The sequence below is a fragment of the Salvia splendens genome, chromosome 1 (genome assembly GCF_004379255.2).
Source record: "Salvia splendens isolate huo1 chromosome 1, SspV2, whole genome shotgun sequence".
NCBI classification, from domain to species: domain Eukaryota; kingdom Viridiplantae; phylum Streptophyta; class Magnoliopsida; order Lamiales; family Lamiaceae; genus Salvia; species Salvia splendens.
In genome coordinates, this window is record NC_056032.1 from 9,343,029 (window position 1) to 9,366,620 (window position 23,592).

The following is a 23,592-nucleotide window of genomic DNA, read 5'->3' on the forward strand; positions in this document are numbered from 1 at the left end:
AACTGATGGACAAGCAAGAGAGTTTTATAGATTGATTGATGGCTCATAATAACCATTATATGAAGGATGTGTCAAATTCTCAACTATCAATCAGAATCCGTTTGTTACACTTAAAGTGTCTTGGGAGATTGAATAATAATGTATTTAATATACTATTGGACTTATTAGAGATGCTTTTCCAGATGTCATGGTTGATCTACCGAAGTCTTACCATGAAGCCAACAAATTGATGAGAGAACTAAGACTTGGCTATGAATAAATTGATGCTTGTCCAAATGATTGCACTCTGTATTGGGAGGTAAATGAAAGGAAAACTTCATGTGACACATGCCAAATGCCAAGATGGTGTACTACAATTAAAGATCCCACATGTGAGAAGAGAAAGGTTGCTCAAAAGGTATTGGGGTATATTTCGCTCAAACCAAGGTTGCAAAGGTTGTTCTTATCATCGAAAACTGCATTGTATACGCGATGACATGCTGAAAATCGTATGAAGGATGTGTTATCATATGAGATATCCCACAGATTCCCAGCATGGAACACATTTGATATGTTGCATCCTGATTTTTGGTGAGGAATCTTGCAATTTTCAATTGGAATTAGTGTAAGATGGAATTAATCCCTTAAAACATACGAGTGTGTCACACAACCCGTGGTCGTTCCATATCATTTCCTACCCCTGGAAACAATATGACTGGCCATATGTTGTGTGGCACACTCATATTTTTTAAGGGATTAATTATGCTAATTTCAATCGAGCATTGCGAGATTCCTCAGCAAAATAAGGATGCAACCAATCAAATGTGCTCAATGCTGGGGAATCGACGGGTTGTCTTATATACCCATCTTTCGCACAACTTTCAGATAATCATCTCATATGCGATGCTGTTTCGAAGACATGAACAACCTTTGCAACCTTGGTTTGAGTGGTAAATACACAACACCTTTTGAGCAACCTTTCTTTTCTAACCCATTTGTCGTACACCATCCTGGCTTATGACGTGTGTTGCATGATGTTTTATTTCATTTACCCCCATTATAGAGTGTAATCATTTCGACAAGCATCAATCTTTTCATAACCAAGTCCTAGTTTTTTCTTTCATCAATTTATCAGCTTCATAGTAAGACTTCGGTAGACCAACCATGGCACCGGGAAAAACATCTCTTTATAAGTCCAATAGTATATCAAATACTCTGTACCTTATTATTCAATCTTCCAATACACTTTAAGTGTAACAAATGGATTATGAATGATAGTTTTGACAATTTGGCGCATCCTTCATGTAATGGTTGTTGTGAACCATCAACTAGTCTACAAAAATCTCTTGCTTTGCCCATTAGCTATTTCTGAATCTATCCAAGATTCTGTACAGTCTATATATTTGTATTCATTTGGAACTCCGAATGTGTAATGAACTAAACCATGCATAATCATCATCGCCTAGAGTCTCTAAACTATTATGTTGATTTTCACGCCTAGAAAAAAAGAATACTAGGAAGTTCTCCATGAGCTATCCAATGTATGTATCCAGGAATAAATCTATCGATTGTCAAATGTTCATACACCTAGTCTCTACTCGCAAATATTTCTATTTGGCAACGTTTACACGGACATAATATCTTACTCCCTCTATCCTAAAAAAAGTACTCTACTACATTTTTACCATTTTTGGTTGCCCCTAAAATTAAACCAAATGTTGGCCCCACTATCTACTAACACTCCTTCCACTACAGTTTACATCTCTCTCATACTTTTTCTAATCTCTCTTACTTTACTAACCGCACATTAAAACCCGTGTCATTTACAAGTTTGTCTATTTTTTTAAAGACGAAAGAAGTAGGAGTATCATTTATGCTTACATTGCGAAAAGAATAATTTAAAGAGTACTGAAGTTCATTTTGGTACTCTACCTTACCATCCAACTTTTATCCATATTAATTTTTTTTTGTTTGACCGCAGGTGTTCCGAATCCACCTTCGGTGGAATCAGATTAATCCTGCTCGACCGGGCTTGCGGATTAAGGCCGAAAATCTCCCAGCGGGTGGTGGGGTTTGAACCCGTGACCTTAAGATCACCACAGCTTCGCGCTGCCAACTGCTCTACAACCCGTTGGTTATCCATATTAATTTCTACTAAACCTATATAGAACATAAATTAATGTAGACAACTTAGACTCAGTAAAAGATACCATATACAAACATATTTATTTTGTAATATTAATTGGGCTTAAATTCACAGACAATACCAGATTATTGTAAATAATTTTAGTTCCATCAAGTTTTGTGCTCATATTTCTTAATTATTGGACAAAATCATACTCCTTCTGTTCCACAAATGATATCACATGGTACAGGATTTTAGGAGGTATTATTTTGTGTGTTAAGTGGAGAGAGAAAATATAATTTTTATACTGATATTAGAGAAAACTTTTTTTAAAATAGAAATGTGACAATCTTTAGTGCGACAAACTAAAAAGTAAAATGTGACATCTTTTATCGGACGGATGAAGTAACAAAAATTACACATTGATTTTTAACATACATGTGTTCTTAGTTTCATTTTTGAACATACAGGTGTTCATATATGCTATAGAAAAAGAAAAATAAATGTTGAGAAGTAGTAGTTCTCTCTATGAGAAATAATAAGTTTGTAGCTTAATAATTACGAATTTAATTTAAGCAATGCCCAAACAATAAAATAGCTAGAAATAAAAATGCCATAGTTTTAAACAATTCGAACCCACTACTATTTGTGAAAGAACAAGCAAAAGTAGGTACAAAGAATCATTTCAGCCTAAAAATTAGTACTCCTTCCGTCCATTAAATTTTGTCATATTTTGAACGGGTACAAGTTTTAAGAAATGTAATAAAAAATGAGTTAAAAAAGTTAGCGGAGAGTAGGTCCTACTTTTATATATTAATTTTATAATAAAATGCGAGTTAGATAGAGTTAGTGGAATATGAGGTTCACTATAAAAAAAATAATAAAAAGTAAAATGTGAAAAATTTGTTGAGACGGACAGAAATAGAAAAATGTGACAAAATTTAAGGGACGGAAGGGGTATTTGTTAATCTGATATATATGATCATTGACTAATTTTTTAGATGAATAACTAAATTTTGTCATTTCTTTTATGGGTTTACTTAACTACTAGCTTAAATTGAGTATGCCATCCAACATCTATATCTACAGCGACATAATACTTGATTACATAACGAGGTGCGTTAAAATGACAACACCTCTTTAAAGTGACACTGTGACACCACGTATCCTGCAATATTATAAACGCTATACTGTAATCTATAGATTGCGGTCTAGCGTATTGGATATTGCAGACGGGCAAAAATTGCAGTCTAGCGTATTGGATATTGCAAGCCGAGAAAATTTATCCTTAGAGCATCTCCAATGGCGGCGAGCGGACAGGCTAGCTGATTCCCGGCGCTGGCCGATCCGCTCGCCGAACCATTGGAACCGGCGAGCGCCATTTCGGCGAAAAAATCGGCGACCCCACGCCGATTTTCGGGCGCTGGCCGATCCGCTCGCCGGTCGGCTGGCCGCCATTGCAGGCTCCCGATCGGTCAGCTCATTTTTTTTTAATTTTTCGAAACAATATATATACGCGATTTGCACGTTATTTTCATTCGCACCACTTGTTTTATCGCCAACGGGAACCAGCATGATATGAGCTACTACTTGGCGGATGAGATATACCCTAGGTGGTCAGTCTTTGTGAAGACGATCAGATGTGCATCAGATGAGAGGAAGACCTACTTTGCGGAACGGCAGGAGTCGGCGCGCAAGGACGTGGAGCGCGCATTTGGTGTGCTCCAGTCTCGATGGGCGGCAATTAGGAGTCCAACGCGTTTTGTGGCATGTCGACTGCATTGCTGATATAATGTACGCCTGTATTATCCTGCACAACATGATTATCGAAGATGAAGGTGTACAACTGACTAGTTGGGCCAATGACGATTCTAATGAAGCCGACCCAAGCCACGGCGTGGCCGCCCCCAACGTACGAAGGGGGGTACCTCACGATGAAGTCGGCTGCCTCAAGGCACATGCCGACATGCGCCAAGTGGATGCTCATATTAGACTAAAAAAGGATTTAATTGAAGAGTTGTGGGCGCGGGGGACTGCACGTCGTTAGATTTTTTTTGAATTAATGTAATTTTTTTTAATTAATGTACTTTTTTTAATTTAAATATTATTATTGAATTTTCCCGTATATGTGTCGTAAATATAATTCCGTATTTGTGTGATTGTTAATTATTTGTTTTTTATATGTTTGTTTATTGTGGCTAGCCAATTGCTTGTCCAATTGTTTGTCCTGATGATGTGACATGAAGAGTTTTAGTCCTGATGATGTGGCAGGAGGAGTTTGTGGCTAGCCTATGGCTGACCTATTACCATTGGAGATGCTCTTAAGCATTTTTTTATGATTGCCACATGACAGCTGATTATTCGTCCATGCGTATAAATGATTGGCTAGGAATGGTGGTATGCAATGGCAGATCCAGGAGTTGAATATCGTGGGGTCGAAAAATATGTAGTAGTATAAAATTGAATAATTAATTTTTAAAAGTATATTTTAATTTAAGTATTTATATTCTGGAAATAACATAATGTTATCCATAATATAAAAAATTTAGAAAATTAGAATTTTTTAAAATAATTGGAATATGTATAATAAGGTTGAAATGTTAAATTATAGTGTTAAAAAAATAGAAACAAATAAAGAAATATCACTATATATTATCATTATTAAAGTTAGTAGTATTTGATTTAAATAAATTTAATTAGTGAAATATCAATAAAGTATTTTATATACAAAATTGATTAAATGTTTAAAATTGTTTAAAAGTGAAGTTAGGCCAAAATAGATATCAAATACATTTTTGCTTAATTTATTTGAAATAATATAAATAAAGAAATACAGTAAAATTTTAAAGTTTAATCACAAAATTAAAAATAACTCAAGGTAACTAGAGTAGGAATGAGTCAATGACGCCACCTAAACCCTCTCTCCTCACCACAACAAGCCCGTATGGCCGTATCTCTCATTCAAAAACAAATCTGAAAAGGCCTCTCTCCCTCTTTCATTCTCGCCTTCTCAATCGCCGCCTCCATTGTCGCGATGCCGCTGCCAGATTTCAGACACGGCTGCCACATCGTAATAATCCTCCTCATCTCTTGCTCACCTCGTCATCAGCTCTCTGTGGGGGTAAAGGGACGGTGGAACGGGCGCCGTAGGGTCGAAGGCAAACTTTCCGTCGGCAGTTCGGGGGCGATGGTGGGGTCGGCCGACCCTAACACAAACTGTATTCTCAAATGTTCTATATAAAAAAGAAATCCCTAGATCCTGAGAATAACCACAAGTCCATGTAGCATAAAAGAGCATTTTTCACCAATTCAACGATAAAACTTAGATGTTACAAACTGAGAACAACATAGCAAGCACAAACATACTCGATAAACGCCATGATACTTTTGAGCAAGCAAAACCTTTAAGATTACTCAACTTTATTGTTCATATCAAGAATTATTCAATTCTTCAAACTATTTTCAGCATGATTTTCAGTATTAGCAATGCAAATTAGAAATCAAATAAATGAAAGTTAGAGTTCATAATTATCATACCCTGTGAAATTTGGGAGTTCGAATTCAAACTTGTTGCTCAAATAGTGGTGTGAATGCTCTTCAATTCAATCCAATGCTGTGAAATTTTGGAGTCCAAATTTGAACTTCCTGCTCAAACGGTAATGTGAATGCTCTTCAATTCAATCCGACAAATCAACGTAATTGTTCACCATATTTATATGATTTGAAAATCAGAGATATATAAAAATAGAATTGAAACGAAGAGTGTGAACCAACTTCAAATAGTTTGATTCAATTACAAGAAGCGCCTCTTCTGAATAATTTATGTTAGTTGTGTTGGTCAAATATTAGGGTATTTATTTGTTTTATTCATTAGTTTGTTAGAGATTTGAAATAGATTATATTTATTATTATAAAATTTTAACTTTTTTAGGGATAATCATGTTTCGTTATGTATATCAGTACCTCAGTATATATACTTCTAATATTCTACACATTCACATATATTAAAATGATATTAAAATGATATCAGTACCTCAGTATATATACTTCTAATACTTTTAAGATTGTACATATCTTACAATCTTAAAAATATTTGCAAAATATTATATTGTATATTAAAATGATACTATTAGTATCAAATTAAAACACTAAATAAATTATTTATTTATTCACATAATTTTGGCTAAAAAATTAGTTTTTATACATTTATGGAAATAATAACTTTAAAACAATAGCCAGCACGTTATTTTAAAAATAATAATTTGCGAGACTTCATCTTTGAATAATTTTAAAGTAAACTTAATTGAAAAAATAAATGATTATTGATATAACATGAAATTTATAAAGAGAAAATTTCCATAAGCACAAACTGTATTTGGGTTTTGGGTAACGATGAGATGAAATCGAACGGCCGAGATAGGTTGAGAGTAATGGGCGACCTCCAAACAAGTCCTATATATATTCGTATAGTCGTCGAACTGCGCGAATTTGATCGGAGAGATGTTTGGGAGAGCGCCCAAGAAAAGCGATAACTCCAAGTACTATGAGGTTCTAGGGGTCCCCAAGACGGCTTCGCCCGATGATCTCAAGAAGGCCTACAAGAAAGCAGCCATCAAGAACCATCCCGACAAAGGTGGAGATCCTGAGAAGGTATTCATCCCTTTTTTGATAATTTTTCGATGATTTTGTATTCCGGCTTGTGTTTCTGTATTATGTTCGGAATAGTACTGATGCTTAATTTGGTGTTCTGATTTGGGGTAAATGCCCTATTTGCTTGATTTGTAAAATTTTCATTAATACAACAATAATAAGAGTGGGAAAACATTTTTCTCACTCTCACAAGATAGCCACTGCTCAATACAACAATAAGAGTGAGAAAACCAACATGGTACTTAGAGAAAATAATCTAGTTCAAAATATATGCTCAATGTGCAAGAATGTATAAAATATTTTAGATAATTTGGGCAAAAAGCATACTTCATCCATCCAATTTCAACAGGCTATCCTACTGTATCTGGACATCGCATTTAATAGGTCACTCATTAAAATAGAAAACAGTTTCGTATCAAGTTTTTGCCTTTTTCTCTCGTTCTTAGTGTATATGCCGCTACAGTATCAAACGGGACAGAAGTTGGGCCTTTTGTTCAAGCTCTTAAGAGTTGAGGTTAGCCGCTGAGCTTCTTATGATAGTTCTGCTTAACTTTTTTCTGATAACATGATTCTATTTTTCAGATCACTTGCTGTAAGATTTTCTGAGTTCAAGTTTATCAGACTGATTCAGTCTCTTATGCAATGTGGACTATAAACAAATCTTTCGCATGTAAAATTAATTAGTGGGTTTTGGCCAACTGAGTGCTGTAACATCAACATGGTTGCATTTCATAATGGTTTGGCATTATGTGTACGTATATCTTAGCAATCTTTTGGTAGGATATTTTGTTAAACTTTTGCTGTTGTTACCTGTTGCTTCAGTTTATGGTCATTCAAACCTGACGCTATTATTTCTTGATTTAATGATCATGAGAGTTCAATATGAGCACTTGATGTACGCCAGTGCTATGTACTTATGCTTCCTTCATTTTGTGGTTTGATCTTAAACATGTCTTTATTGTTAAACTGATCCCAACTAATATTGTTCCATTTGCAGTTCAAGGAGCTTGCTCATGCTTATGAGGTCCTAAGTGATCCTGAGAAACGTGAAATCTATGACCAATATGGCGAAGATGCACTGAAGGAAGGAATGGGTGGGGGTGGTGACATGCACGACCCATTTGACATCTTCTCATCCTTCTTTGGTGGTAGCTCATTCGGAGGTTAGGCATTCAAAGTTGTTATCCTTTGATGCATTTGGATTCACATCTTATATTCTGAAAATGTTCATAGGTCTCTTTACTGTGATGCTTTTTCTCTATTACTACTACAATGGAACTCATAAATCTGTTTGCTGCAGGTGGTGGTAGTAGCAGGGGCCGAAGGCAAAGAAGGGGAGAGGATGTAGTACATCCACTGAAGGTTTCTCTTGAGGATTTGTATCTAGGGACCAGCAAGAAGCTTTCTCTATCACGCAATGTTCTCTGCTCAAAGTGTAAAGGGTGGGTTATCACCTTAGTTTGTTTGTGCCTATCTCCCTTGTTGGACACTCATCATTTGCTTTATTTCTTCTCTACAGGAAGGGTTCAAAATCTGGAGCATCAACGACATGCTCAGGATGTCAAGGTAATGGTATGAAGGTAACGATTAGGCAGCTTGGCCCAGGTATGATACAGCAAATGCAGCATCCTTGCAATCAATGCAAAGGTACTGGGGAGACGATAAGTGATAGAGATCGGTGCCCTCAATGCAAGGGTGAGAAGGTTGTTCAGGAAAAGAAAGTCTTGGAAGTTCATGTTGAGACGGGCATGCAGAACGGCCAAAAAGTCACATTCCCCGGGGTGGCTGATGAGGCGGTATGATTGCCTCATATCAACATTTCTTTTACATAGTTTTGCAGTGCATTGGAGTTTTAATGTTAACTTGTTAATTCACTTGTCATTTCTTTGCAGCCTGATATGGTCACTGGAGACATAGTTTTTGTGCTTCAGCAGAAGGAACATCCTAAATTTCAGCGGAAGGGTGATGATCTTTTTGTTGAGCGCACATTGTCACTGACCGAGGCACTGTGTGGCTTCCAGTGTATACTGACGCATTTGGACGGCAGACAGCTTCTTATCAAGTCACACCCTGGAGAAGTTTTGAAGCCTGGTTTGTTTTATATTTCCGTTTTTTTTATTATCTTGACACTAGTCAAAGGTCGGGATTGTATTGTAGGCAGTCTAGACTGTCTAGTTATTGTTCTCATCTTTGTATGTTCTACTTCTGCAGATTCTTACAAGGCAATCAATGATGAAGGAATGCCTATATATAGGAGATCATTCATGAAGGGCAAACTATATATTCATTTCAATGTTGAGTTTCCAGATTCGTTAAGCCCGGATCAAGTCCAGGGCCTGGCGAAAGTACTCCCACCAAAGCCTCAGTCACAGCTTACTGACATGGAGCTGGATGAGTGCGAGGAGACGGCTCTGCATGATGTGAACATTGAGGATGAAATGAGAAGGAAGCAGGCTCAGCGTCAGGAAGCATATGATGAGGATGAAGATATGTATGGTGGCGGAGCCCAGAGGGTGCAATGTGCTCAACAGTAATGAACTTAAGGCCTTGAGTGCTTAGCCTTAGTTGTGTGAAGCAATATAATATCCTCGGAAGGCTGATGGGTAAGTCGTTGTTTCGTCTTTTGAGGGATTATTCCTATAGAAATAATGTACTACTACTTGGTAGATAGTTAAGGATTAAGAGTTTTGTTGTGGACAATCAACATGTATATATATATATTTTTCATAAGTTATTGCTAATATTTTTTGTTTGTGTGCAATATGTTATTCAGGATATTTTTTTTGTAAAATATGTTTCGCAGTGTCCAATGATTCATACTCCCACCGGCTCTATTCGTTTGAAATGTACAATATTCAAATCGAAACTAATCTCAATCCACTCATGGCCATTATTTACATCCCCCTAACTCTTTTAAATATAAACATATATATTGAGGTCTATTGCAATACAAACCTTGTTATTCTGAAAAACGTTCAATTAATGTGAAAATTTAATAACACTTGCTCTTGATGTATAAAATAATTATTGTTTCAGCAAAAATTAAATTGTTAGAAAAAAAATAAAATTTTCTTCCCCAAAAGTGATATAGTCCTCCGCGATTTACTTTCCTTGCTTGCTTTTCGCTGCCTCAGATCATGCAAGGTAAAATGCTACTTCCCTCGTCCACCATTACGAGTCTCATCTCTTTCTATCACATGTATTAAGAAATGTTAAAAAAATTAGTGAAATAAATTAGTGGAATCATCACACTTGTATTATTATTAAATAAAATGTGAGTGAAATGAATTGTGGAATGTGGGACCTATTATCACTTAGAGTAAAAATATACGGGAACACCTATATGTGGTATGTGGACGAATCGAAATGAAAAAACGGAGTTGAGAAGCGTTTTGAGATACAAGCTTGCCGGACGAAAATTACACGGTAAAAACAAAGAGGAAATTACACGGAAAAACTTGTGGAAAGCGGTAAGCCGAGTCGAGGAGTCCTCTTTCCGCAAGACGAGATACGCCCTGGTAGTGCTCTCGGATTGGCGTGTCGTCCCCAAAGATAAAACGGCTTCGTCTCTGAAGTAGCAGCACCGCTAGCAGTAGAGCTCCGGCGAACGGGAGTAAGGCGGGGGCATAGCTTCAACGGGAAGATTATGCAGAGAGGGAGATAGCGTGTATGCAAGAATGCTTGAGTTTGTTGTGTGTAGAATGCAATGGATGCATGCCTATTTATAGGCCAAGTCCACCCGCAGGGGTTGCTGGAGTCAACAAACATAATGTCTGTCATCAAGGTCATTGACCGTAACCGCCGGGGGTTACTGACTGGTGCACTAGCCATTGAGAGCTGAAGAGACACGATCCATCTGGACACACTACACAACGGGATACGCCATGGACCGTCGAGGACCTTTTGTCTCCCGTTATGCGTCGGGGACCTTTTGTCTCCCGTTATGCGTCGGGGTCCAGCGGGGATAGCGTGGAGTTTGAGGTGGTCTAAAAAGAACCAGCTCCAAAGAACAGTCCAAAGACCACCCGAAGACCAATTGCCAAGTCACACGGCGCCCGGTGCACGGGTCACGGTGCGCAGCTCGCGGGCAGGCGGCGGCGCGCGTGTGGGCTCTGTCGCCCTTCTTATTCCACGATAATTATTACACATAATAATTCATCTTATTAAATACTTCATCAAAGAAGTTTATCATCCCGATGTGGGATAATTAACACTTAATTAATTAATCCCTTAGTTTTTCTCATAGGTCATTTCTAGCTTTATTCTGACTACCTTTAATATATTATTTCTCACTCACCGGGAATCGGATTTGAGAAAATGAATATGCTACAGTCATCTACTCGGAACGTAGATCGACGCTATTGCATTTAATTTCACAAAATTAAATATCTTATAACATTTATTATTAGTCAAAGTCGTTTGACCAATCACGATTCCAACAAACGGAACACCTTAAAATAATCAAGGACAAATGGAGTAAAATTCTAGCGATGAGATCAACTGAAAAATTATTTAACTAATATATATAGGTACACCGCATGAAATTTATTATCTAGAGAAAATAATTTTATGAAAGCATATAGCAATAGCAAGCATCTTCCGTATATGTGTATGATTAGTGTATTCGTGCATAAGTTTGGATCCATTTTAGTGTTAATTTTGTTTGCGTCTTTCTCTTTCCTATATAATTTGCAGCAGCTCCTCGATATAGGCTATAACGGCATCATAAGGAGTATAATTTTTTTTGAAAAATCCCTACCAAATATATCATCTTTGTAAATAACTCAACAAACAGCTCTTTTATAATCATACATATCTACAATGTTGGACAATTAATTAAAGATTTATATGGAGTGTATAACTAACTAGTTAATCGAGAGGTGTTGAGGTGACGAAATCCGGCTTCCAATCGATCATCTCTGTCCCAAACTGGAAGCTCCGTTGAGAGGGCGGGAGCCCTAGAGAGAGAGAGAGAGAAACTGCTCCCCTGTTCGAACAGCTTCTCTCCGATCCCATAACTCATGTTGATGTTTTCAGGCGGTTTCTGGTCGGCAGTGGTGGTGGTGGTGGTGGAGGATTGGTTGTTGGTTTCTTGGAGGTACATCTCCTCAACCATGGGCTTCCACAGCCGAACTCGGGCGTTTATGAACCAATTTGACACCTGCATCATTTCATCAAACTCATCAATGGATTATAAAAAACTAACCAACACTCTTTTCAAACTCCAACAATTTAGGAGAAATACTACTATATAAGAAACTCCAACAATTTAGGAGTACAATATTTTAGGAGTATTACTAATTCTCTTAATTATTGATTTTGCCTAAATGTACAATTATTGGACAATACAGGATCCAGTAATGAACTTTCAAACTTTGCTCAAAACTATTTTAGAAACGATAGCATTGTTTTTAATAGTATGTTTGAGCTTTGGGAGAATATCATTTGTACACCAATCTATGTGAAATTATGAATTAAGTCAATACTATTACTCTTAGGTATAAATTTATAATTTTACATACGTTTAGAAGTTTAATTATTAAACGATATATATTTTCCCAAGATTTAGTAAGTGGAGTACTTTTTTAACCAGTTAATGAATAACATTTGCCGGACAAATTTCAGAATTATGACACTGCCATGCAGAATGGGTAATTACATTGGACCAGAAGTACAATTTGTCTCTATATAGTATTTACCTACCTGTTACGGACTCAATTCCCACATCGGTTGTGAGAACAATTGATGTGGGGTATATAGACTAAATGTGCTCTCTCTCCTAACAGGCTAGTCTTTTGGGATGCGTTCTCCTGTTTGGTCTGTATCAATTGGTGCTTTCATTGAGAGCCCAAACGGCTCGGAGTGGTGGCCGGGCAACGAACTCGCCGTGACCAACGAGCGCGTTTGGGGCCGCTCGGAGTGGTGACCCACGGAGTGGTGGCCGGGCAAAGAATCCGCCGTGACCAACGAGAACTCGGAGTGGTGGCCCACGGAGTGGTGGCCTGGCAAAGAACCAGCCGTGACCAACGTGGCCGTGACCAACGAGGACGTTGGCCCTTAAAGGAGGGTCGAATGTTACGGACTCAATTCCCACATCGGTTGTGAGAACAATTGATGTGAGGTATATAGACTAAATGAGCTCTCCCTCCTACGTTGGCCCTTAAAGGAGGGTCGAATGTTACGGACTCAATTCCCACATCGGTTGTGAGAACAATTGATGTGAGGTATATAGACTAAATGAGCTCTCTCTCTTAACAGGCTAGTCTTTTGGGATGAGTTCACCTGTTTGGTTTGTATCACTACCCACATGTATATATATGCATGCAATTATTTTGTCATAAAACATATAGCTCGACAACATACGTATGTTATTCCTAATTAATCTATTATCATACACAAATTAATTACTACTAGTTTCTTAATTAGAAAAACTGTTTAAATTATATATGCATGCGTATATACAAGTGGAGTACTTATAATATTAATTAATACCTGACTCCTGGTAAGCCCTGTTTGCTTAGCTAGCATTTGCTTATCCGAATCCTTAGGATACCTGCATTCCAACACAATAAAACTAATTAAACATCAATCTTCAACAATATTAGGTAACAATTACTAAAATTAAAAAATAAATAATAATTACGGATGAAGAAAGTGTTGAAAGAGCCAAGCACGAAGCACCGAGACAGCTTTCTCAGGTAGTCCTCTTTGCTGTCTCCACGCATTGTTCCGCCCCATCCCCGCCACAAACCTCAGCCTTGACACCTCCGAACCTTGGACCTCGCCCAAGCTCTTATTCAAAGCCTTCATCTGTGAAGAAATCGTGGATTTCAAGCACCTGAATTGCTTCAAGATTGTGTTCATGGCCACCTGCGTGTAGGAACGCGCTGATCCCATCCCTGCGGCCTGCTCGAATGCATCTACTTTCATCTGCATTTGCTGGTGATACTGTCTGCATCTTTGCTCCACCTAATATTTGAATTAGAGATTTAGAGGGTGATCATGAGTATATTTAATTTTCTACAAAAAAAATTTTGTACATGGATGGCCCCTCAATGTGTTTATGGAGGGAGACATGGCAATAAATTCTTATTAGGGGACCATGATCCCACCAATGCCTTTTATTAGAATTGGACCTATTCATCATCAATTGAGGCGTACAATTTTGGTTAATATGGGGAAAATGATCCCTACGTGTTTACATTTTTCCAAAATTAATGTCACTATTTTTGAATCTTAACGTTTTTCAATAACGGAGTAATGAAAATGGCTCAAGTCAATATTTTTGGACACTTAAAAGTCGACATGTGCGTCAAGTCATAACCCCAAAATCCGCATAGTATAAGCTTTATTTTCTTGTTTTTACAGATTATATAATAAAAATGAAGTGATGGCCCCGCTATACATAAATGTGAGCCACACACATAGAAAAAGATTACATTTATTAGGCTTTTGCAGAAAATGTTGAAGCTGAATTGTTCTTCATCATATTTCTAGAATCTCACTTGATTGATATAGATATAAATCTATAATTGTTTGATGGAATAAAGATATAAGTTATTGAGAAAAAGAATGTTGAGAAACCCATACCTCATCCAACATGTTATGTAGTTTAGCTTTCTTCATCTGAATCTCCTGTCTCTGAGCTGTAGTGAGATCGGCGCCGCCTTTGTTAGCAGACGTAGCTTCCTTATTTGTGACGGTGGCCGGTTCTTTGATCGGTTTGGCCTTATCGTTGTTACCAACGCTGACCACTTCATCTAGAAGCTCCTGAGCGGCCTTTAGGTATTTGGAGCCGGTGATCATAATAGTGTTGGAAGAATTATTCACAGCCGCCGGAAAATCATGATCGCTGAGGGAGAGGCCTCGAGGATTAATATTATTGTTCCCACCGCCCCACATGCTGTAGAGGTGGGCGGAGATCTCTTGCTGATGTGGCGGCGCGTGGGGATTGGATAGGAGCATGTTGGATTGGGGTTGGGTGTCTATGTAATTAGGGTTCATTAGATAAAGTGTCTCACCTTCAATTCCTTGGTAGTACATCATAATATAATCTCTTCTTGTTTTAATTCTTTTATGATTATTAGTTTTTTTGATTGGTTTAGAAATCCAGCTGAGACCTGAGGAAATAATCCATGCACTTAGATTAATTCCATATATACCAAAGCTAGTTAATTAAGGTAGTGAATTTTGTACAAGAATTCTGACTGCATACAAAAAAAAAAGAAATATATATTGAATAGCGAAATAAAGAATAAAGGGGGAACAGAAAGATGTAGAAAATAGGTGGTGTAGGATCCAAGAATGGATGTGTTGAAAGAGGAATTACTCACAGTGGAAAGAAAAGGATTGAGGCTCTGCTGTCAGTCTCGACTTGGGCTAGCTGCACTTTCTCTCTCTAACTTAGAAGGAGGAAGAAACTGATTGATGAAAACTGGAAGAGATCAGGTGGGGTGTAATTACATAAATATAGTTACAGTACACTACCAGATAGTGAGATGGTTTTTGGATATTTTCTTCCCTTTCATTCTACATATCAATAATTGAGACCCTCATCTACTTCTCCAAAAATAAATCAAAATTGATATTCTCCCATACAAATTAACATGACACTGTTTCATTTATAAAAAAAAAACTGTTTTCATTTCTTTTCTGTTGTTTTGGCCTTATTACTTCTGAATTGGGTTATAAACCACCCAAACAAAACACACATTTTGAATAATGGAACTTATTGATATTCCTTCCTTCTATAAAAAATAAATACTTAATAGAAATCCATAAGTTCCATTTTAAACCAATTTGGGATCTAAGTGCATGGATTAATTCCATTAATATCAAAGCTAATTAATCGATACTTATTCCTTTAGAGCACCCGTATCAGTGTCCTCGGTGCCATCTTGTGCTTAGCTACTAAGCACGGTGCTACGAATGTATATGTCGACTCCATGAGAATGCGTGCAAAAACACACGGAAGGGTGAGCCAATCATGGACGTTGCCACGTGACTCATTCAAATTTTTTTTAATTATCAATTTTATATTTATATATTAAAAATCAAATATGAAAATAGATAACTGTTAGCAAGAAATCAGGAAGAAATCAAGAGGATTATACACAAGAATATTTACCAAAGATAGAATACAATTAATGTAAATTAGGTTTACCTTATTTATGTAATTTGTAGCCTATATAAGTTGCATACTCTATGTACATTACAATCATCGAATAGAATGATCTTCATACCCAATTTCTATCACAGCTAATTATCTTCATGGTACCAGAGCAGGAAGCTCTTAGGCTCAGAAAATTTCTCATCATAGCCAATATACCAATCCCGACCTTCCGGGCATAGACCAAGATTACCCGAACCAGAACCAGAAACCTACAACAAAATCATGTCAGATACAAAGGACGTGAAAGACAATACAGAACCAGATCAGCCGACGAACTTGAAGAACAGCAAGAATGTCACCGTGGCATTCAAGCTCAATGGAAAGAACTACCCGTTGTGGTCTCGACTTATGAAAGTCAAGATCGGAGGCCGAGGGGCCTATTCACATATCCGAAGCGAACCCCCAGAACCCGGGAGCAAGGGTTATGACGATTGGGAAGAAGACGACTTGGTGGTGTTTTCGTGGATCGTCGACAAGATTGAAGACGAGATAATTGCCGACTTCACACACCACTTGACGGCCAAAGCATTGTGGGACAGCCTCGCAATCACGTTCGAGAATAAAGCAGATAAGTATCTAATATATGATTTGGAGGAAAAAGCAATAACAATCAGACAGGGAGATCTTGATTTAGAGACATATTACCGAAGAATCAATGGATTATGGATCAACATTGATCGATGCCAAAAACAACCCATCACGTGCTGCGATAAGGGCATCAACCAATACAGAGTCCATTCGAACGAGAAGAGACTATTCAAGTTTCTGACCGGATTGAATCGGGAGTACGATTCAATCAAACGAGAGATCCTCAAAGAAGATCCTTACCCATCAGACGAAGCAGCTTACGGTTGGGTGAAGACGGAGGCGGCTCGACGAAACATCATGCCACCGGCATCGTCTCCACCCACCGAAGCCATCGGCAATTACGCCGGGGATACATCATCTGGGGGAATTGGGAGCGGGTTCGCTGCCCAGAGCCAACACCCTCCGCGACATGGACAACCACCGCGATACGGACAACCACCGCGTCCCGCAGCCACCGGCCGACCAGGGAATCGACCAGATACGTCGAAGCTCTGGTGTTCACATTGTGGTAGACAGAAGCACACGTATGAGACGTGTTTTAAGAGATTGGGGTACCCAGAGTGGTGGGAAGAAAGGCAGAAAGCGAGAGCACCTCAATTCCAGGCCAAATTAGCCGTCGGAGTTAGCGAGGAAGGGATACCGAAGCAAATTGGCGTCGGTAATCATGGGGAAAATGGTGGGAACGGACCAACGGTGAACCCAGGAGCTCAACCCGGCGGCGGCAACGTGCGGGGAGCCGGCAATTTCGCCGGACGCACGGAAACAGCGGGAGGAACAGACAGAAGTGTTGGCGGCTCAAATGAAGGAGGTAAAGGGTTTGGTGCTATACCAAACCCTAATAATTTACACAAATTATATTTTCCCCCACACAAGTTTCCTTTATTACGAAACAGACCCCATGACATTTTATTTGAACCCCCTGATCCTGATAAATTAGAAAATGACCCCAGAGACGATTTAAACTCCCAAATGCGCCCCTATATTGATGAAAATTGCAAATCAGCCCCAATCCTATGTGATTATTTGTCTAAAAACCCGTTTGCACCATTAGAAAAGGTTTCCGCTGCATTTCATGTTGATTCGGGGCTCGGGCTAGCTTGGATCTTTTCCTCTTACTTTGATTGCTTGATTGTGCTAAAGGCTTTGCCGTGTCATTCCCTTTGATAGTAATAAGGTAAGTAGCTTCCGTCAAGCGAACGGATCTCCGTTTTCAACCTTTGTGGCATCGGTTACAGCTGGAAAAGCTAACCTCTATCCATAACAAGAAAGAAGAAGATCGATCTAATTGGAAATTTCCCATCACCTTTTTTACTTGTTGACAACTCTTCAGTTACCGTTATAAGAGCGACTTTCTCTCTTCTTTGCTTCACTTCTGGTAAGGCTCATCGGTCTTCTGGCCGGGCATACTACTATAATATGATTGATACACATGCGAAGGGGTGGATTTTTGACTGTGGGGCAACTGATACAATGACCCCGAAAAAAGATGATTTTGTTGATCTAAGTTGTGAAGTGGATAAATCCTATATTAGAACGGCCAATGGGGAATTGATTACTGTAGTCGGATCTGGAACTATTGAGATTTCCCCTACTCTTCATCTAAAAAACTGCTTATATGTTTCTACACTGTCTCAAAGGCTGATGTCTATTAGTCATGTTACTAAGGAATTGAACTGCACTCTCCTGATGCACCCCGATTTTTGTATCTTGCAGGATATTCAGACGAGGAGGATTCTTGGGCGTGGCACTGAGAAGCAAGGACTCTACTACGTGGACGAGATAGCTCAACATGGTAGTGCAATGCTGGCTCACGGATCCACAAAACAAGAAACTTGGCTTTGGCACCGAAGACTAGGACACCCCTCCCCGGGTTATTTTAAACTACTTTTTCCGAAACTCTCTATTCCTGTTGATTTTTCTTGTGCAACTTGTGTTTTGGCTAAGAGCCACAGACAGTCTTTTAAACCTACGAATACTCGAATGAATTCCATGTTTTCCTTAGTGCATTCTGATGTGTGGGGTCCAGCCCCAATTATGGGTGGAAATGGTTTTAAATATTTTGTGATATTTATCGATGATTGCACTAGAATGACGTGGGTCTATTTCCTGAAACATAAGTCTGAGGTATTCGATAGGTTCACATCCTTTTTTAAACTTATCCAAACACAGTTCCACACTACTATGAAAACTCTTAGATCTGACAATGGGAGGGAGTTTGTAAATAATGCCATGACCCAATTCTGCACAGAAAAAGGCATCATCCACCAAACCTCTTGTCCCTATACACCCGAACAAAATGGGGTAGCCGAAAGAAAAAATAGAACAATACTTGAAATGACCCGAGCCCTGATGATCGAATCCAAAGTCCCGACCTCTTTCTGGCCCTAAGCAGTCTCCACTTCTATTTAGCTCATGAATCGACTCCCTACAAAAATCCTTCGAATGAAAACACCTCTTGATACCTTGTCCAAAATTGCCAAAATCCCATAACACCTAAACCTCACGCCCAAAATCTTTGGTTGTACCGTTTACGTGCATATTCCGAAACATGAAAGGACCAAATTGTCCCCGTGTGCGACCAAATGTGTCTTCGTAGGATATCGATGTTTTGATCCTCACACCAAAAAGGTCATCACTACTATGAATTGTAACTTCTTGGAGACCGAATTCTTTTACCAAACCCACCTTAGTAGCCAGGGGGAGAGTGATCCAGGTGGAAGTGACTACCTAAGTTGGGTTGTGCCATTGTCAAGCTCTTCGATTGAGGATCCAACAGAACCAGTTGTCACTACCGCCGAGCAGGTCTCACCACAAGAGCCATCTCAACAACTAACTCAAGATCCTCCTCTGACGATATCCGAGGTAATACCTGACTCAGAACAGTCTCCTATACCTATTTCCACTGACCAAGTTGACACAGAAACCCAAGTGGAGGAAAATGTAATCGACGGGGACACTGGACGATATATACTTCCGCAACGGAGTACAAGGGGGATACCGCCAAAAAGATATTCCCCCGAGAAGATAGGGAAGAAAAGCCGATATGGAGTGGCGAACTTTGTGCAGGGAAATCTGTCTAAAATGGCAAGGGCTTTTTCCGCTGCATTATATGAAGAGGAAGAAATCCCTAGGACGGCCGAAGAAGCAATGGAACATAAACACTGGAGAGAAGCAATGTTAACCGAAATGAAGGCTTTGATGAAGAATAACACGTGGGTAAAAGGCAAATTACCTGCAGGGGTAAGAACCGTTGGGTGCAGATGGGTATTCACAATCAAGAGAAGGCCGGACGGCACGATAGAAAGGTACAAAGCTCGACTCGTGGCAAAGGGGTATACTCAGACGTATGGTGTAGATTATGCTGAAACATTCTCTCCGGTAGCTAAAATCAACACTGTGAGAGTGTTGTTTTCCATCGCCGCTAACAAGGACTGGCCACTTCATCAGTTCGATGTAACTAATGCGTTTCTCCATGGAGAGTTGCCGAAGCCTGTATTCATGGAACCTCCCCCAGGATTTGCTCAAGAATTCCAGAATGGTGAAGTTTGTTAGTTGAAAAAAACACTCTACGGGTTGAAACAGTCCCCACGGGCTTGGTTTGGAAGATTCACAGAAGTAATGAAGAAATATGGGTACAAGCAGAGCAATTCGGATCACACCCTATTTCTCAAAAAGAAAGTAGGTAAGATCACATGTCTGATTATATATGTAGATGACATGATCATTACAGGGGATGATGAAGAAGAAATTGGTGAGCTGAGGAAGAACTTGTTCAAAGAATTTGAGATGAAGGATTTGGGATTGCTCAAATACTTCCTAGGAATAGAAGTGCTACGATCAAAGAAGGGAATCTTCATCAATCAAAGGAAGTACATATTGGACTTATTGGCGGAAATTGGGATGGTAGACTGCAAGCCAGCAGATACCCCCATAATTCAGAATCACGGGCTACAGTTAAAGGAAGGAGCGAGACAGACAAACAGGGGGAGATATCAGAGGTTGGTCGGGAAATTGATCTATCTCTCCCACACAAGACCAGACATAGCCTATGCAGTGGGAGTAGTAAGTCAGTTCATGCATGCACCCCAAGAAGAGCATTGGGAGGCAGTGCTTCGAATAGTTCAATACTTGAAGGGGACAGCGGAGCACGGGATTATGTTCGAGAAACATGGTCACATGGAGGTCCATGGTTTCACTGATGCTGATTGGGCCGGAAATCCAAACGACAGAAAGTCAACTGCAGGCTATTTTACATTCGTAGGAGGAAATCTTGTGACATGGAGAAGTAAGAAGCAGAAGGTAGTAGCATTGTCCAGTGCAGAGGCAGAGTTTCGAGGAATCAAAAGCGGGTTGACAGAAATATTGTGGCTGAGAAAGCTTATGACAGAGTTGGACCTGCGCCCGATACAGCCTTGTAGGCTATTTTGTGATAACAAGGCGGCAATCAGTATATCCGAAAACCCAGTTCAACATGATCGAACCAAACATGTGGAAGTTGATAGACACTTCATCAAGGAGAACATTGAAGCTAAGGTGGTGGAAATGCCCTTTGTCAAATCTGAAGATCAGTTGGCAGACATTCTGACGAAGGCCGTGAACTCAAAGTCGTTCCGAGACGTATTAGGCAAGTTGAGTATCAGGAATCCCGTTACTTAACTTGAGGGGAGTGTTAGCAAGAAATCAGGAAGAAATCAAGAGGATTGTACACAAGAATATTTACCAAAGATAGAATACAATTAATGTAAATTAGGTTTACCTTATTTATGTAATTTGTAGCCTATATAAGTTGCATACTCTATGTACATTACAATCATCGAATAGAATGATCTTCATACCCAATTTCTATCATAGCTAATTATCTTCAATAACAAAAATGACTTGTTTAAAAAATTAAATCCTTTTTTTTTAATTTGTAAATATACCCACTCAACACATTCATTCAAACTTCATTTTTTATTTCTTCCTCCATTTTTCGTTGAAATTTCATCTTTCAAAGCTTGTCATTAAAGTCTTGGAGTCAACTCATAGAAGCTCAGATTCGATCTACTCAACCACCATTTAGTCTATCTATCCACTCAATTAATTCTCAGTCCGATACAACTACTCTCTAGGAATTATTTCATCGTCAAATTCTCAAGGCATCGAGCCAATCTCCCAGAACTGAGCACGCAGATCATATCAACACTGAATACTAAAAGAATTTTTGAGTGCTATGTCGATATTTCTATCATATTTTTGGAATACTATATTTAATAATAAATAATACTCCGTACTTAATACTTCATCAGTCTCATGTTACTCGCACTATTCTATTTCGGCTTGTTTCAAACTACTTATACTATTTCTATTTCTATTTTAAGTAAGAACTAGGGTATTTAATTAATACAATATATTAGAGTTAATTAAGTATTCTCTTATTAAGTAATCTCTCATTGCACTTAATATACTAGTAATTTAATTATACTAAAAAATCACCCCAAATTTATAATTAAAATGAAAAATGCTGAGTAATATGGGATGGAGGGAGTACTACTTAACTATAAATGTTGTTAAGTGCTTAAGATTTACTAATATTTTTACATGTAAAATAATGTATGATAAAATGGAGATAAGCATTTACTCTTACATGTAAAATGATGTACAAAATGGAGATAAGCGTACTAAATAAATACGCTTTAGCTTGGAAAATGTGTTAATATTTAATACTCCCTTCGTGATTAAATGTCTCATATTTGACCGACACGGATCTTAAAGAAATTATTTGGCTTTATGTAGAAAAGTGGATAGAAAAGTGAGTGGAATGTGAGACCAACTTTTATATATTTGTTTTATATAAAATGTGAATAGAATGAGTTAGTGGAATGTAGGGTCCACTTAATAAATATAGTAAAAGTGAAATGAAACATTTATTGGCGGACGGACGAAAAAAGAAAAATGAGATATTTAATGGCGGATGGAGGGAGTATATATACATAAGGAAAAAAATTAGAATATGATATTACGAAATTATTACTAGTATTTTTTAGTTTTAAACCAATCTTTTATTGAATTTTTGCAATTACATACTACAACCTTTCAAAATACTAAAATTTTGCAATTACGAAAAAACAGTACTCCATCTTTGTAAGGTCATCCACTGCGATGTCCCTTCACCATCTCTTAAACTACTATTTGATGGCCCCACTGTACTTTATTCCTTCATCCCTTAACTAAGGGACGGAACCTGCAACCCTCCGTCCCTTATTCCATCCCTTAAATTACTATTCATTTAATTTAATTTTTTATTTTTTTCCAACCCAATTCAATTAAAACAAACACACTTTATTAAAAAACACACAACATAAAAAAACACACAACATAATTTAAAATACAAATTTAAAGAAAATAAAAAAACTACTCCGACGGCTAATCATCCTCCGGAGGCGGTCGAGGTTGAGGGGGAGTCGGAAGGCCAAGTTGTGCTGCCATATGCACAATTCCGTTCCACCAGGCCGCGAATTGGGCGTGCGAGAAGCGGGAAGTGTCCGCCATTGTGGCGGTCATGTACGCCACCATAAGTGTGTCCGAGCCTCCCCACGAGCCCGATCCCGACGCCGCCTGGCTTGATTCGCCTCGGCCCTTTCTCGCTCTAGCCGCTTTCGCCGCCTACGTCCCTTGCGGCCGACGGCGCCCACGGCTGGATCCTCCAGCATCGCCGACCGTACCTGCAAATTCCTGCGATTCAGCCTCATGTGGGCTGATGCCCTCAGCGGTGTCACCACCAGACGAGTATTGGCCACTCGCAGTATGCTTCGTGCGCTTCAAGTTTGAGCCAGAGCTGGAGCGGAAACCGCCGGCCCACCGTTCCTCGTCCTTCACGGCCTGCCAAACATCAATAAATCTGAATTGTTGACGGGTGTCCTGGTAGTAGGCGCGCAAAGCGGACGTCAAAATGTCGGTTGCCGTGGCGCCGCTTTGGTAGCGCGCCGCTTCGGCCGAGTAGAGGCCGCAGAATTTTTTGACCTGTCGGTCGACTCGGTCAAAGTGAGAGCGGAGCATTTTATATTTGCGCTTGCGGGAGCCTTTCGGCTTTATCTGG

General features: G+C 38.9%; 2 protein-coding genes across 2 annotated transcripts; one reads left to right on the top strand and one right to left on the bottom strand.

Annotated features, from left to right (window-relative positions):
- The first annotated feature begins 6,579 nt into the window (after positions 1-6,579).
- Positions 6,580-9,515, top strand: LOC121741267 (dnaJ protein homolog). Its single transcript, XM_042133979.1, has 6 exons — positions 6,580-6,754; positions 7,752-7,917; positions 8,055-8,196; positions 8,274-8,550; positions 8,647-8,845; positions 8,966-9,515. The coding sequence occupies exons 1-6, from the start codon at positions 6,605-6,607 to the stop codon at positions 9,286-9,288; spliced, it is 1,257 nt and encodes a 418-aa protein (XP_041989913.1). The 5' UTR covers positions 6,580-6,604; the 3' UTR covers positions 9,289-9,515.
- Positions 9,516-11,534: 2,019 nt separating this feature from the next.
- Positions 11,535-15,243, bottom strand: LOC121795413 (BEL1-like homeodomain protein 1). The gene is made up of 5 exons (XM_042193944.1): positions 15,088-15,243; positions 14,345-14,874; positions 13,398-13,723; positions 13,247-13,307; positions 11,535-11,915 (listed from the first exon to the last, which is right to left on the bottom strand). Exons 2-5 carry the CDS (start codon positions 14,798-14,800, stop codon positions 11,616-11,618), a joined length of 1,143 nt encoding a protein of 380 aa, XP_042049878.1. The 5' UTR covers positions 14,801-14,874; positions 15,088-15,243; the 3' UTR covers positions 11,535-11,615.
- Between the last annotated feature and the right edge of the window lie 8,349 nt (positions 15,244-23,592).

Bases quoted from the DNA above. Each gene is read 5' to 3' on its own strand.
- LOC121795413 (XM_042193944.1), bottom strand. From the start codon at position 14,800: ATGATGTACTACCAAGGAATTGAAGGTGAGACACTTTATCTAATGAAC. The intron at 13,308-13,397 runs GTAATTATTATT...GTTGGAATGCAG, and splicing joins TTTCAACACTTTCTTCATCC to GTATCCTAAGGATTCGGATA. The intron at 11,916-13,246 runs GTATTAATTAAT...GAAATGATGCAG, and splicing joins CAGGGCTTACCAGGAGTCAG to GTGTCAAATTGGTTCATAAA.
- LOC121741267 (XM_042133979.1), top strand. From the start codon at position 6,605: ATGTTTGGGAGAGCGCCCAAGAAAAGCGATAACTCCAAGTACTATGAG. The intron at 7,918-8,054 runs GTTAGGCATTCA...TGTTTGCTGCAG, and splicing joins TGGTGGTAGCTCATTCGGAG to GTGGTGGTAGTAGCAGGGGC. The intron at 8,846-8,965 runs GTTTGTTTTATA...CTACTTCTGCAG, and splicing joins TGGAGAAGTTTTGAAGCCTG to ATTCTTACAAGGCAATCAAT.